A 16,801-nucleotide genomic window follows, 5' to 3' on the forward strand; every position below is an offset into this window, starting at 1 on the left:
GGATAACTTTGAATAACCAATTAGATTTTGACAACTTTAATCTTAACTGGCTACATTCAAAACATAGCTGAAATAGAAAAAGAAATAGAAACCTTCTGGAATAGCAGGCCTGATCTGATAACTAAAAATGATATTGCAGTATAGCACCAATGGCCCTTCTCCATGGCCCCAAAAAGAATTAAAATAGGTTGTAGGCCACAGCATTCCAAGGCAAAATAAGTGTACACAAGAAAACTTAGCATGCACTAAGTAGGGATGTGCACTCATTGGGCCATCTATTTCATTTGTTTAGTGGGTATGCATGTACTCAAGATTTGACTCTGCCATAGGAGTCCCACAAGGTTCCTCATTATCTCCGACTCTATTCAATATTTACCTGCTTCCTCTTTGCCAACTTCTCACTGACCTCAATCTAAAGTACTTCCTATACGCAGATGATATTCAAATCATCATCCCCGTCAAAGACACATACTCTAAAACTCTTGACTACTGGGAATCATGCCACCAAAAAATCAAACAACTTCTCAACAGCCTTCACCTCATCTTAAATTCCTCCAAGACAGAAATCCTACTCATCTCTCCCGAGAACAATACACCTAACATTACTCTTCCCACCAACCTACCTACTGCACAAGTTAGAGACTTAGGAGTGTTATTGGACAACCGGCTAAACTTCAAGGCACACATCAACAAAACAACCAAAGACTGCTTCTATAAACTCCAGGTTTTGAAAAGGATAAGACCTCTCTTCCATGCTCAAGACTTCAGAACGATCATCCAGGCAGTCATTTTTTCAAAATTAGACTATTGCAACTCCCTATTGCTAGGTCTGCCTTCATCCTATTCCAAACCATTACAGATGGTGCAAAATTCAGCAGCCCGACTACTAACTGGCACAAGAAAAAGAGACCACATATCTCCCATCCTGAAAGAGCTACATTGGCTACCCGTATACTTCCGTATCATGTACAAAACCATATGTATCATTTTCAAAACTATACATCAATGCACTTCCCTCGATCTTCAATTTCCTCTACAAGTATACAACTCGACAAGACCTACCAGAGATGTTTATAGAGGCACACTCCAAGTTCCCCCTGCAAAAACGACTAGACACATTACCCTAAGAGATCGCGCCACCTCCACAGCTGGCCCCCTTCTGTGGAATTCATTGCCCACAGATCTCAGACTGGAACCTTGCCTCCCAACTTTTAGGAAAAGACTTAAGACTTGGTTATTCAAGCAAGCTTTCCAAGACACAATTTAATGACACAATCCAAGGACACAACCCAAGGACTCCTCAAAACATTCAGCCATTAATCATGCCATTTGTACATAACTTGTAATGTGACTTGTATATCGTTTAACCATTTATTCTTTCCTTTTTCTTCCTCTTCACCAAGTTCTGCCACCCTTGTTAATTGTAACTGTACTTTCGGTCACCTGAGTTCTAGTTTGATGTATTTAATGCACTCCCGTTTCATGTAAACCAGCAAGATATGTTCTCGTGATTGCCGGTATATAAAAACCTTAAATAAATAAATAAATTAATTAATTAATTAATTAATTTATGGTAAGTGCGTATTTTAGTAACGAGTTACATGTTTACCATCCGTTCTTACGTGCGTACCATATATCTGCAAAGTACACACGTACCAATGAAATGAATGGCCCAACTAATGCTTTTGTAAGCTGGCTGTAATTTGAATATAGCTGGTAAAGATTAAATTTATCTTGGTACAACTAACTGGATAAACTTAGGACTTCTCTGAGGGAGTCCTAAATAATGCTAAATATTGGCTTTATCTGGTTAACTGATCCGGATAAATCTGAAATGAAATAAATAAAATGGCCTGCTCTGATATGCTCCTGACTCTTCTATGCGCCAGCGCCCTCAGTTCCTGACAGTGAGTTCCCCAATCTCGGAGGCTCGCATCGGCAGGTGGAGCTGAATCAAATTGTCCTGAGTCTGTGGGCTCCAATGAGATAGCAGAGAGCGCTGAACAGAATGCATATGAGTCCTTGCCCACTGGTAGCTGCCAACAAACTGAGTACCTGCACATATTTATTTATTTATTTATTTATTTATTTATTTATTTATTTAAAGGCTTTTCTTTGCCAACATTCGTAAGGCACATCATACCGGCTTACATTGAACTGAAAGGAAGAAAGTACAATAAACAAAATCATATCATAAACAATGTGAGGAGAAACTATGTACATAACATAGGACCACACTGTCAGGCATATTGTGTTGATGCCATCAACGTCTAAATACAAGCTTCCGGCAGGAAAGTCCTGACCTGCTTTGTGTCTAACCAAACACTGAAAACCTCTAGTGACTGAGAAGGCTGAAAACTGCTCTTGGCTAGGTTCACTACACAGCTGAGCTCCTGCAACAGGGAAATCACCTTGCAGGACACTAGGTGGCTTTCTTCCAGAGACTTGGCCCGAATCAGCCAGTCATCCAAATACGGGTATACCAGGATCCCTTCCTTTCTCCTCTACCGCCACCACCACCATAAGCTTGGAAAAGGTTCTGGGAGCGGAGGAGAGACCAAAAGGTAGCGCCCAAAACTGATAATGGTGTCCCAAAACCAAGAATCACAGAGAACACTGGTGCTCTAGTCAGATGGGAATATGAAAGTATGCCTTGGACAGGTCGAAGGAGGTCAGAAATTCCCCGACTGCATAGCCATCATTACTGAGCGCAATGTTTCCAAGCAAAAATGAGTCACCCGCAAATTACAGTTGACTCCTTTGAAGTCCAGGATGGGACGAAAGAAACCCTCCTTCTTGGGCACAAGGAAATAAATGGAATATTGACATGGGCACCGAAACCACGGCCCTCAGACTGAGGAGCTTTGACAATGTACACTCCACTCCCTGCTTCTTCTGCGGGGAGTGGCAGGGAAACACCATGAACTCGTCCCGAGGATAGCTGCGAAACTCCAGCACATATCCCTCTCGAATTACCTCCAGGACTCACTGTTCCGATGTGATTTCAACCCACCTCTGATAAAAGAGAGAGAGGCACCCCCTATCTCCTGTTCCCAGGGGTGGGTCGGCAAACCTTCATTGGGAGGCTTGGGAGGTTCTACTACTTGAGCTCATGCCCTGTCTGCACTGTCTGGGACAAAGGACTGAGACCTACCAAAAGGTCAAGTCTTTCGAAAGGTCGATCCTCTGTAGGATCAAAAACGCTTGGATCTCCTAGTACGACCTCTCATGCCAAAGGAGTGCAGCATCCTGCTTCTTATCCTCCGGCAACCAAGGAATCAGGGATTCGTCCCACTTACTGGCCAGTTTCTCCAACTCCCTCTCAAACAAGAGCGAGCCTTTAAAGGGCAATTTTGTCAGGTTAGCTTTGAAGGTCGCATTGGCCAACCAATGTCTCAGCCACAACTAACACCTGGCCGCTGTTATCGAAGCCACCCCTCTGGCTGAGGTCCGAACCAAACCGCAGCCCGCATCTGCCAAAATTGCGGCTGCTAGCTCCATAACTGCCCTGGAATTCACTCCAGATTCATTGATCTCCTGAAAGACAAGTAAACAAGAGCGAGCCACCAGAGTACAAGAAGCAGCTATCTGCAAGGTCATTGCCACTGCTTCAAATACTTGCTTAAGGATGGCCTCAATCCTTCTATCATGCACATCCTTCAAGGCCGCTCTTCCCTCCACGGGGATAGTCGTCTCCTCGGAGATGGCACAGACAAGCGCATCCACTTTTGAAAAATGCAGATGCTCTCTCACCACTGGATCCAGGGAGTACAGGCCTTCCAAAACCCGACCCCCTTTGAAATTAGCCTCTGGGGTGCCACACTCAAGATCAATCAATTCTTGAATGGCCTCCATAACAAGGAAAAAAATAAGAGGCTTTACGCCAAGAAACCAAAATGAGATTTTTCTTTGGCTCAGACATGGAATCTGCCCCAGGTACTCCCAGCATCTTTAATGTCTTGGAAATCAGAGCCAGTAGCTCATCTCTATGAAAGAACTACAACATAGTCCTATAAGAACTAACTGATATAACAACCCATAATTACCCTGATCCATTGGTTCTAATGTATTTTTTTCTCTGCACTACTTAGCTAAGACTAAATTGCCTTACTTATATGTTTAAAGTTTGAAACTAGTTAGTTGGTTTGCTTATTCTTCTCATATCAAGTTCTGATTTGTTCCAATGAAAAAAAAAATTTGTTCCATGTAAACTGCCACACGGCAGTAGTTATTACCGTTTAACTGTGAACCGGAGTGATATGTATTGTATACAGGAACTCCCGGTATATAAATTCCATAAATAAATATGGTTCCAGTCCAGGAGGAATTTCCCCAACTTCCAGAGTGTCAGGATTGGCCTCATCATCCGTGCCATCCAGATTCCTATTGGGAGGACCTGCTGCCAATCTAGGTATACTTCGGAGCTTAACAGTATTACTGGGCGAGTGAGAGGCCACCACCTACGACTCTGACCTGGCAGGTTTGGACGGAGCTGAGGACTGCGCCTGAAGAAAGGATTGCAATCCTTGAAAAAATTCTGCCCATGAAAAGGCCGAAGGATACATGCCAAAACCAGAAGGCACCTGTGCTGTGCCCACTGATCTACCTTCCCCCACTGACGAACCAGTTAAGGGAGTTCCAAGGTCAGGTGCCCCTCCTGACATGTCTTTGCCCAGTTAGTCATCAGGCTGGGAAGAACCAGGCTTAATAAAATCAGAGGAAGATAATTCTCCCTGGGCCTCTAAGCAGCACTGGCACAAGTTTGAGGGCATGCCAGGCTGAGATGCCCGAATATGACAGGCAGCACAGAGGGAAAGGTGCTTAGGTTTCTTAGCCATAGGCACCATCAGTATGTCAGTACGCTTAACAGGCGACTGAAGGTGTGCGTCCAGCTGAATTCACGCTGTAAAATATGTATGTTCAAAATTTAGGCATCCAAAATCTAGACACTCAAAATTTAGGTATCCCAAGGCTAGGCGTCGCAAAGCTAGGTGCATTTCCGTCCTTCCAAAGTTATGCGCACAACCAATGCGGCCCAAATTGTGCGCACAGGCAAGCGTGCACCTAACATGGAAGCTGCTACCACCTGGACGCCCAAGCAGGTATCTGACTAAGCATCCATAAACTGGGCATACAACCTGGACGCACAGCCAGACGCACTTGCACGCACCGATGGTCCTGAAGAGGGCAGTCAAACAAGAAAAATGCTGCTGCGCCTAACATGAAGCACAGAGAAAAGCCTAACAGTGGGGCCTAGCCCACATGGGCTTCTCAACTCACCAGGCTGCCCACGTCCCTTAACCTCCCTCAGGGGTGGGAACGAACGTCAGATTGACACGCTAAGTACGGAGACTGGAGGAAGGGGGAAGCCTTACAAACAACTCTTCTACTCTGGCTCTGTCTTTTTTTTTTTTTTTAAGCCTTACCTGAGCTCAGCCTTTCCCAGCTGAATACAAAAACAATCTTCAGCTGCCAGGGGAGAGGGCATATACCGTCACTGCCGTGCTCCGCTTCCTGCACCCACTGCCTTTCAGCTGTTTTAACAGCTAAGTCCACGCCAGCTGAGAAAACCAGCTTCTGGACCAAGGCATTCATCTGAGGGACCAGAGAAATCACCTCAGAAATTCTCAAATGGGGGAGCAACCATTTGGTATCACCGCAGCAGAGCAGGGCGAATTATATTTCCTTTTATTTCTCTTTCTAAAACTTTAAGCAATCCCTAGTAGGGAGATGCACGTCCACTATCTGCTGGAGACAGAGAATACTGGCAGGCTGATGTCACTACAGGAGTATATATACTGTGATGTCAGCTTTGTTCTATCTCCATCTGCTGGTAGAGATGCATGACCCACTGGTTCTGGATTCATTTGACTAGACGCTAAGAAAGCAAATGTTGCTTACTGTAACAGGTGTTCTCACAGGACAGCAGGATGTTAGTCCTCACATATGGGTGATATCACAGGATGGAGCCCAATCATGGAACACTTTTGTCAAAGTTTCCAGAACTTTGACTGGCCCCTACTGGGCATGCCCAGCATGGCACTAACCTTCAGCCAGCAGGGGTCCCCCTTCAGTCTTGTTAAAAAGCTACAGGTAGTGCCGAAAATAAAATAAGAAAATGTTACGAACCCATTACCACGGGGTGGCGGGCAGGTTTCGTGAGGACTAACATCCTGCTGTCCTGTGAGAACACCTGTTACAGGTAAGCAACATTTGCTTTCTCACAGGACAAGCAGGATGGTAGTCCTCACATATGGGTGAGTACCGAGCTGAGGATGTCCGAGTATGCACCATATATACTCAGGCGTGCAAGGCACTGGGCCTGGGATGAAATTTGGCCGAGGGCATCCTGAACCCTACAGGGTGTTGGTACGTCACATTGTACATAGGTTGCGTAAGACAGACTGGCTGAAGATGGAATCTTGTCTTCCGGCTTTGTCTAAGCAATAATGGGCTGTAAAGGTATGGAGAAAACTCCAGGTGGCAGCCCTGCAAATGTCAGGAAGCGGCACCGAGCGTAGGTGTGCTACTGAAGTTGCCATGGCCCTCACAGAATGTGCTTTAACACGGTCTTGAAGTGGAATGCCCGCTTGCTGATAGCAAAAGGATATGCAGTCCGCCAACCAGGAGGAGAGAGTCTGTTTACTCACAGACTGCCCCAATTTGATAGGATGGAAAGAGACAAACAATTGAGTGCTTTTCCTGTGGGCAGCTGTATGGTCTAGGTAGAACACTAGAGCCTGTTTGCAGTCAAGGGTATGCAGAGCCTGCTCTCCTGGATTGGAATGGGGCCTGGGAAAAAAGGTAGGTAGATTAATGGATTGATTGAGATGAAACTCAGAAACTACCTTAGGCAAGAATTTAGGTTGAGTGTGGAGTACTGCCCGGTCCTTCAGAAGTTTAGTGTAAGGCGGATAGGTAACTAGACCCTGTAATTCACTAACTCTGCGAGCGGAAGTGATTGCCAAAAGGAAAATCACTTTCCATGTGAGATATCGAAGGTCACAGAATTGAAGAGGCTCGAATGGTAGTTTCATGAGCCGACCCAAAACTAGGTTGAGGTCCCAAGAAGGGGCCAGAGGACACAGAGGAGGCTTGAGGTGAAGCAAGCCCTTCAAAAAACGTGTTACTTGGGGATGTACTGATATGGGAACATCCCTGACACCTGTATGGAAGGCGGCTACCGCACTGACATGCATCGTGATGGAGGAAGTTTTTAGACCTGACTCTGACGAGTGCCAGAGATAGTCTAGAAACTTCGTGATTGGACAGATAAAGGGGTCAAGGGACTGAGAAGAGCACCATGACGTAAACCTGGTCCATTTGTAAGAAGACGATTTTCTCATGGAAGGTTTGCGTGAAGCAATCAGGACACGGGAAACTGGTTCAGAAAGGTTAAGTGGCTGAAGGATTAACCTTTCAACATCCAGGCTTGAAGACTGGGGTGGCGTAGGCACCCGCCGTTTTGAGTGATTAGAAGCGGGTCCTTTCCCAAGGGAATGTGCCTGCGAATGGAGAAATCCTGAAGTATTGGAAACCATACTTGGCGCAGCCAGTGAGGTGCTATTAGGATCATGGTTCCGTTGTCCTGACGTAACTTCACGAGAGTCTTCGAGAGAAGTGGAAGTGGAGGGAATGCATATAGGAGACCGGTTTCCCATGAGAGGGAGAACGCGTCTCTTGGCTGATAGTGTTGGCTGCGAGTGAGAGAGCAGAAGTTGGCTACTTTGCGATTTTGAGGTGACGCAAAGAGGTCTATTTGAGGATGACCCCATTGTTGGAAGATCAAGTTTGCTACTGAGGGTTGAGAGACCACTCGTGCGGTTGACAGGTGCGACTCAGCTTGTCTGCCAACACCTTGTCCACTCCCGGCAAGTAGGTGGCCCTGAGGTACATCGAGTGGGAGAGGGCCTCCGCCCAGATCTGTGCAGCTTCCTGACACAGAAGGTAGGAGCCCGTCCCTCCCTGTTTGTTGATGTACCACATGGCCACCTGGTTGTCCGTTTGTATCAGGATGACTTGATTGGAGAGGCGATCCTGAAATACCCTGAGAGCATATCTGATTGCTCGCAGCTCCAGGAAATTTATTTGGTGTTTGGCTTCCTCTGGAGAGCAAGATCCTTGTGTCTGCAGATCGGCCATGTGGGCTCCCCATCCGAGGTTGGAAGCATCGGTGGTGAGAATTATTTGAGGGTCTGGAGCCTGGAAGGGCAAGCCCTGGAGGAGATTGATCTGATTTTTCCACCAAGCTAGAGACAGACGGAGTGAGTCGGTTACGTGGACAATGGTCGACAGGGGCTGAATGGATTGAGTCCATTGTGACCTTAGAGTCCATTGCATGACTCTCATGGCCAAGCGGGCCATTGGGGTGACCTGAACTGAGGATGCCATTTGTCGCAGGAGGATGAGAAGGTGGTGTGCAGTCGTGGAGTGCTGAGACTGCAGCTGGTGTGTGAGAGACACGAGATTGAGAGCTCGCTGTTGAGGCAGAAAAGCCTTTTCCTGCAAGGTGTCCAAGTCTGCCCCAATCAACGATAAGATTTGAGATGGAATTAAGTAGGATTTGTCGTAGTTGATGAGAAATCCGAGTAAAATCAGAGTATGTAAAGTAAGATGCAAGAACGACAGAGCAGCTTGCTGAGTGGGAGCCCTGATTAACCAATCATCTAGATAGGGGTAGACGTGAACACCTTGAGTCCTGAAGAAGGCTGCAACTATGACGAGGCATTTTGTGAAGACTCGTGGTGCAGACGTGAGGCTGAATGGAAGCACTTGGTACTGATAGTGCTTGGGGCCTACTAGAAACCTCAGGTATTTGCGATGGGATGGAATTATTGCAATATGAGTGTATGCGTCCTGGAGGTCTAGAGAGCAGAGCCAGTCTCCTCTTTGTAGAAGAGGAAGAAGAGAACAAAAGGTTACCATTTTGAACTTTTCTCGCTGGAGGTACTTGTTGAGTGCACGTAGGTCCAGAATTGGACGAAGACCCCCCGATTTTTGGGGGATTAGAAAGTACTGGGAATAGAACCCTAGGCCGTGTTGAGAGTAGGGTACTGACAGGAGGAGGAGGGACTGACAGGAGGAGGAGGGAGACCTCCTGTTCCAGAAGGATGGAGTGATCGGATGTTCTCCACGTCGGTAGAAGTGGGGAGTCTGGTGGAATGGAGAGAAAGTTCAGATGATAACCCTGAGCAATTATTGCCAGGACCCACTGGTCTGAGGTGATCGAGTGCCACCTGTTGTTGAAATGGCACAATCGACCTCCCACTGGTATGTGGGGCAATGGAAGCTGGCTGTTGCTCTCTGTGCAGGAGTCAAAAACCGGAAGCAGGACCTGGTTGAGGAGGTGCTTGCGGTTTTTGTTTTTGTGTCTGACGAGACTGGGTTTTTTGAAATGGTCTCGTAGAACAGGTTCTAGCTGGTGGCGGGTAGGATTTCTTCGGGTGGAAGAATGACTTCTTATAGTCCTTTTGGAAGGGCTGTTTTGAAGAATACTCAGAAGGCATCAGAGAGAGCTGTCTTAGGGTCTCATGATGGGCCTTGAGTTACGCCACCGTTCGTTGAATCTGCTTGCCAAACAGATTATCTCCTACACAAGGCAGGTCGGATAATCTGTCTTGTACTTCAGGTGAAGGTCGGAAGACTTGAGCCAGGCCCATCGTCTTGTCGAGATAGCAGCTGCAGATACCCAGGTAGCAGAGTCAAAGATATCGTAAGATGATCTGATCTCATGCTTCCCTGCCTCAAAACCCTTGTTTACTAGGGTTTGGAGTTGATCTTGAAATTGCTGAGGCAGGGAGTCTTTCAAGTCTTGTATCTGCTTAAATAAGACCGTATTACATTGGGTCATATAGAGCTGATAAGAGGCAATTCTGGATATGAGCATTGATCCCTGGAAGACACAGCGACCAATGGCATCTAGAAATTTCTGTTCCTTGCCTGGGGGAAAGGAAGTGTGAGGTTTTGATCTCCTTGCTCTTTTCTGGGGGGATTCTACAACCACAGATTGGTGATCCAATTGAGGTTTGTGAAAGCCTGGAGCTGACTGTATGAGATAGGTGGAGTCAGCTTTCCTGTTGACTGGAGCAACAGAGCCAGGATGTCCCCAGTTCTTTTTGAGGAGATCCAGATGAACCTGGTGGATAGGGATGGAGGTTATTTCCTTGGGAGCATCCAGGAATTGTAGCAACTCCATCACTTGATGCCTATCATCATGTTCCGTCTGTAATCAGAAGGGAACCAATTCAGACATTTCCTTCACAAAATTTATAAAGGAAAGGTCCTCTGGAGGAGAACGCTTTCTGCTTTCAGAAGGTGAAGGTGATGAAGGCAAATCATCGGTGTCTGGTGAAGAATCATCAGTCCAGGTATCATAGGGTTCAGCACCTGCTCCTCTAGGGACTAGAGGAGGACGGGGCGGTGGGATCCCTGAAGGTCATGGTCTAGGCTCCGAAGGACTCGAAGGAATAACTGGAGGCACCGATGAAGCCATCGAAGCACCTGTGCAGGCATCGAGGACATCGATGGATGGTTCGGTGGTGCAGATGGACGTATTGGCACCGATGGATGGATCGGTGGCACTGATGGCCGTATCTGCATCGATGGCTGAGGCATCGGCAGAACTCCCAATGGAGGGATGCGGAACAGTGTTTCTCCTCCCAATGACAAAGTAAGCAGGGAGGGCACCGGAGCCATTGGTGACCCAGGGTCCATCGGTGGAAAAGCAGCCATGAGCGCTTCCCATCCTTGAGAGCAGCAGTGCCAACGCTGCTGGAATTGGATCAGTGGTCAGTTCCGCAATCGGTACCGGTGTCGGAGGAACTTAGAGTCGATGCATCGCCTTGTCGATGGCCTCCTGAACCATCTGGTCCAGTTCTTCTTGGAGACCTGGAGCAAGCAACCCCGGCTCCGGAACAGAAGAAGGAGGCAGAGGCATAGCCGGAGGGACCACCGTTAAAGGCGGAGTCGTGGCTCCTGATACCCTGTCGGGTGAGGGATGCCTCGGTGACCCGGTCGCCGAAAAGGTTAGTGCCTTTTCTGGACGGGGATTCTTCGATGGCGGCTCGGACGATGGCGAGGTCGATGATTTTGCTCCCTCGATGGTCAGAGACTTTCGATGCCGGTGGCGATGTTTATCTCTACGATCCCCATGGTCCTGAGGGGAAGTAGAGGGTGTTAAAGGCCGAGAAGTCGTCGATGCCGGACGGTAACCGGCCGGAGGTCGATACTGGGGCGAAGTTGATGGTGCCGGTTCTGACGACGTCGATGCAATGATCGGCGTCGGGGTTTGAGCACAGAAGAGAAGTTCCATTTTCTCCATTCTGGCCTTGCGACCTTTTGGTGTCATTAGGGCACATATGGTGCAGGTTAGGACATCGTGCTCACATCCGAGACACATTACACAGACTTTGCTTATCTTGTGAGAAATTATGCACTGAATGAAAAAATATTTTCTCCTATTTGTTTTAAATGTACTACTTAGTAGCTTCATTGCATGTCCCTTAGTCTTTGTACTTTTTGAAAGAGTAAACAACCGATTTGCAGTCATCTGTTCCATTTCGCTCATTATTTTATAGACCTCTATCATATCTTCCCCAGGCTCTCACCTTCCTATCTCCATCACTTTCCAACCTCTTCCCAGCCTCTTACTTTCTATCTCCCAACCATCCAAATCCTTTTGTCTGTCCCTCTTTTCTCCCCCTCCAATTTTCTCCCCCACAATCTTCTCTCTACCTCTGTCTCTTTCCCAAACAGTTAATCCCTATCTCTTTCCCACCACAGTTCCATCCTCCATCATCTTTCTTCTCACAAAGTTCCTTATTTCTGTTTCTTGATTTCCCAAGTTTCTCTTCCATCTCTTTGCCTCAGCTCAGCAACATTATTGCTTTCCCAGGTTCCTTTCATCTTCCCAAATGCTAACGGGGCTATATCTACAGCAGGCAGTGGAAGAGGTTCCTTGTGCTAGCAGGTGGAGACAGAGGCATAGCAGGCCAGAAGAAAGGAGAAGTAAGCCCCATTTGCTGGCAAGAGGAAGAAGCGGGCTTCACACATCAAGTAAATCAAAAGAGCAGGCCCAGTGTGCCGGGAATTTCCTGTGTAGAAAGGAAGCAAGTCTTATGGGGAAAAGAGGGACAGTTGTGGAGACCATAGTGTAGAGTGAGATGAGAGGGCCAGATTCTCCAAAAGGGCCCAGTTACATTTCTGGGCCTGATAGGTAAAGAGAAGAAAGGGTATTGGTTCTGCCATGGCTGATATTCCTCTTTTTCCCTGGGCTGAAAACAGAAGGCCCTCCTTTCTCAAGTGCCCAATAGGATTGTATCGCACACACCTCCTATTGTGACATCACTGACATCAGACAATGCTCAGTTGCCATGGGTCAAAATATATATATAAAAAAGAAGTGAAGAGGCAGAAGAGAGAGAAGGAAAGAGTAATAACAAGTGAAGTAAAAGAAGGCAGGAAGGTAAAATGAGAGTCACAGACAAAGTTGGTGGAAGAAAAAAGGAGGTACAAAAAATGGAGACAAACCAACTTGTTGACCCCTTACCTCCACAGTGAGTTAGACCATATAGTGTATAGCCCTTATGACAGAGGCACTGGAAGCTCCCTGGAGAATTGACACATGTATGATCACAAGTCCTATCAAACGAGCACTCATCAATGTCTGCAACAGAAACAGGAAACCGGATATAAAACACGAGAAAACAGGCTTTAAGGGGAAAGCTGCAATAAAAGCAGACGACTCCTAATAATTTAAATGACTTACATTCCATAAATATTAAATAAAAAAAGATTGACATCCAAAAGAAAGTGCATTTTGCTGTAATTCTAGAAGCTTGTTTTAAAGGTGAGATCATCTACTCATTTAGTTCCCCTAATAAAACACTACTGACTGTGAGTAACTTTTAGCATTTATTTATTTATTTATTTATTTAGCACTTTTCTAAACAGACCTTCATGGTAATAACCATATTATATCGGTTTACATCGAAAAGGGTAAAAAAGTGAAACAGAAATAAACATATGAATGGAGGCGGCAAAGTTACATTCAACAAGGAGGGTGAACTTGGAGGCTTAATCAGCTGGAAAGAGAGGCCTAGGATGGCAGAAAACTAGTAATAATACAATAGGGTAAGCGAGCTAGTGCTTAATGAAATTTGAGGTACAAGGTTCCATCGCTCATGAAGGGAATTAGGTCATCTAGTGTGTATCCGGGGGATCTGAGAAAGCTTGGCGGAAAAGCCATGTCAAGGTTTTTCCTAAATGTTGGGAGGCATGGTTCCAGTCTAAGGTCTGAAGGGATGTTATTCCAAATAGTTGGTCCTGCTGTCGAGAAAGCTCGGTCTTTGGTCGAGGTGAGTCGCGTGGCTTTAGTTGGAGGAGCTTGCAAACTTCCTTTGTGGATTTCTCTAATCGGTCTGTTGGAGGTATAGAGTTTGAGGGGGATTTCGAGGTCAAGTTGACCTCGAAATCCCCCTCAAACTCCATACCTCCCCCTGTATAGGATCCTGTATAGGATCCTGTATAGGATCCAAACTCCATACCCCCCCGTATAGGATCAATTTATTTTTGCTGAATTGTTGTAGACTCTGCTGTCCTTTCTAATGCACCATATTCTTGATACACATGGTTTGTGACCTGAAAAAGTGAAAACTGCTTATCTGTGATAGGTTTTCTCCAAAGACAGCAAGATACATATATAGTCCTTACACATGGGTTGATATCTGACCAACATAGCTCAGGTTGTAATTTTTTACAAGTTCTATTATTTAAAAAAAATACTCCACTGAGCATCTGCAGGATGTGTGCAAAGGGCCGCTATCAATTCAGCATAAACCTATCAAATTATTGAAAACAACTCTTACAGGAGGTGGTTGGGATTGAGAGGACTATATAACCTGCTGTCCTCAAAGAAGATACAATTAGAGCTTACCTTGCTAATTGATACAGTAATTGATACAGGCCGATACAGTAAAAATCGCCCACTCTCCTGTACGTGCGATTCAGTAAATAAAATTATTAAAATTAGGGCCTGCAGTAAAAAGAGGCACTAGGGACACTAGCGCGTCCCTAGCGCCTCTTTTTTGACAGGAGTGGCGGCTGTCAGCGAGTTTGACAGCCAACGCTCAATTTTGCTGGAGTCAGTTCTCAAACCCGTTGACATCCACGGGTTTGGAAACCGGACGCCGGCAAAATTGAGCGTCCGGTTTTCAACCCGTGAGCCGCGGGCTGATTTTAATTTTTTTTATTTTTTATTAAGTCGGAGGGTGTACAGAAAAGCAGTTTTTACTGCTTTTCTGTACACTTTCCCAGTGCCGAGAGAAATTAACACCTACCTTTGGGTAGGCCCTAATTTCTGAAAGCAAAATGTGCGGCTTGGCTGCACATTTTACTTACTGAATTGTGCGGGAATAACTAATAGGGCCATCAACATGCATTTGCATGTTGCAGGCGCTATTAGTTTCTGGGGGGTTGGACACGCGTTTTCGACATGCTATTACCCCTTACTGAATAAGGGGTAAAGCTAGTGCATCGAAAACGCGCACTAACAGTGCACTCCACCGGAGCGCACTGTACTGTATTGGCCTGTTTCTTTCCTCAAGTCCTGACAGACCAGACCTCTTCCTGGAGGCCCTCTCCTGTATATGCTGGTTCAGCAGGGAAAGCGTCAGTAAGTTCTTACCCAAGCTGGTGCTATTTGTTTTTCTAAATTTGCCTTCCAATCCTTGCTGTATCCTGAACGCTGTTCTTCTCTCCTCCCCGGTCATCCAACCAAGAAGGGGCAAGTCGGGCGGTAGTGGTCAAAGGGACCTCTGGGAAGGCAAGCTTCCTGCTCTCCTCCCCCCCCCCCCCAATTGAAATTTATTGCTAATACCTTGGCTCCTACACCCTGAGGTAGCCCAAACAAAGAAAAATCAAATAAGAAATTAAAGCATGGCCTTATTCCCGGCTGACGAACAAAAGAGAAAGGGATGGCCCTAGCAGCCCTTGCCCCTCACTCTGAGGAGCCACTCACTTGCGTGGAGGGGCGGCTTCCCCTGCCCTTGTTGTTCGCCTTGGGGAGATGCTATTCCTTCCCCCCCTTCTATACAGGTTCTTCTCTATATTTATTATTATTTTATATTTTTTTCCTTTTAAGGGTGGGAATTTGGACTCGTCTTTCAGGACTTGAGGAAAGAAAATCAGCAAGGTAAGGTGTAATTGTAGCTTCCTCTTTGTCTTCACAGTGGGATCATCCTGGGTGGGGAAGTCCTAGGACCTTCCTTTCATGGAGATGCAGCCTATAATGTTTCATAAATGTGTGCACTGAGGCCCACGTGGCTACCCAGCAAATGTCAATGAGCGTTACTGCCCAGCAGGAGGCTTGCGCCCTTGTTAAGTGCACTTCCTTGCCATTTACTACATAAGCTGAGGCGATAGCTTCCCTGATCCATCTCATGATAAAGGTTTTGGAATATAAGCAGCCGTTCCACCTTCCTGAGATGTTCAGAACCTCCAAATTCCTCAGGATATGCCGCTTGACATCCAAGGTCATCCACATCTCTCTCCCTCTTCATCACTGGCAGGGAAACCAACTGATTCAAGTGAATATCCGAGACCACTTTTGGCAAAAAAAATGGAACAGTTCGCAGCTGGACCACCCCTGGAGATCCTCGTGGGAACAGAGCCTGCAGCCTGGAAACTCTATGCACAGAACACTGTCAAGTAAGTAACTTCAAGGGAGAAGCTCTGCAGTGGCTGAAAGGTGGGACCCGCCAGAAATTCCAGAACCAGATTAAGACTCCACAAGGGCACTGGCAACCACAATGGGGGACGAAGAGGCTTCATCCTTTTCAAGACCTGGGCTACATCTGGAAATGCCTATAAAGGTTCACATTCACCTGACCTCGGAAACAGGCAAAAGTTGCCAGCTGTACCTTCAAGGAATTAAGTGCCAAGCCCTTAATCAACTCATCCTGCAAAAAAATATCCAAAATAAGCCAGATCTTAACTGATCAAGGACGAACCCCTAGTTTCTCACACCAGGTCTCAAACACTCACCAAACCTGAACATAAGCTAAGGAAGTGGAGAACTTTCATGCTCGAAGCAAGTGTGGATATCCCACTGTAATGACAGCAGTTGGTGAAGCTGGCCTCTGACTCACTTCAGCAACTGACCCCGCTTAAGGACCATACTGTCTGAGCAAAGCCCGAGAGCAGGGCCTAATCAAAAAGCTACTCAACCCACCAAGCTGCCACAACCTCCCAAGTTCCCCCTGAGGCGGACAAGATGTTGGATCAGCATGCTGAGGCTCGGAAACCAGAAAGGGAATGGAATCCCTACAATTATCTCCCCTTCTTTTTTTTTCTTTTATTTACTCTTTACCTGAGCACAGCTTGTCCCAGCCGAGTATAGAGTCAGTCTCCGGCTGCGGGGGGGGGGGGAGGGGAGAGGGCAAAGGCCTTCACAGTCATACTCTGCTTCCTGCACCCACTCGCCTTCCAGTTGTTTCTCTCTACAGCTAAGTCCACACTGGAAAACCAGCTACTGAGGAATTCACAGATATCATCTCAGGAAAACTCGACTGAGGGAGGGACTGTCTGATATCATCATAGGAGAGCGGGGCAAATTAATTTCCTTCTTCTTTTCTTCTTCTTCTTCTTTTTTTTTTTTTTTTTTAAGTAATCCCCAGTAGGGAGATGAATGTCCACCATCTGCTGGAGATGGAGAATACTGGTGGGCTGATGTCAGTGCTGAGGTATATATATTGCACACCCTGCTAGAGGGTCTCTAGAAGTTTAGTTACAGTAAGGACCACTT

The 16,801-nt window shown here is 46.5% G+C and overlaps 1 protein-coding gene across 1 annotated transcript in view; it reads right to left on the bottom strand.

Moving 5' to 3' along the window:
• The window catches only part of SCUBE3 (signal peptide, CUB domain and EGF like domain containing 3), a 464,243-nt gene that overhangs the window by 105,013 nt on the left and 342,429 nt on the right, over positions 1-16,801 (bottom strand). Inside the window, exon 11 of the mRNA XM_029573032.1 lies at positions 12,548-12,664. Within this exon, the coding sequence (XP_029428892.1) occupies positions 12,548-12,664 (117 nt within the window). The remainder of the gene's footprint in view (positions 1-12,547; positions 12,665-16,801) is intronic.

Source organism: Rhinatrema bivittatum, chromosome 12 (genome assembly GCF_901001135.1).
Source record: "Rhinatrema bivittatum chromosome 12, aRhiBiv1.1, whole genome shotgun sequence".
In the NCBI taxonomy this organism is placed as follows: Eukaryota; Metazoa; Chordata; class Amphibia; order Gymnophiona; family Rhinatrematidae; genus Rhinatrema; species Rhinatrema bivittatum.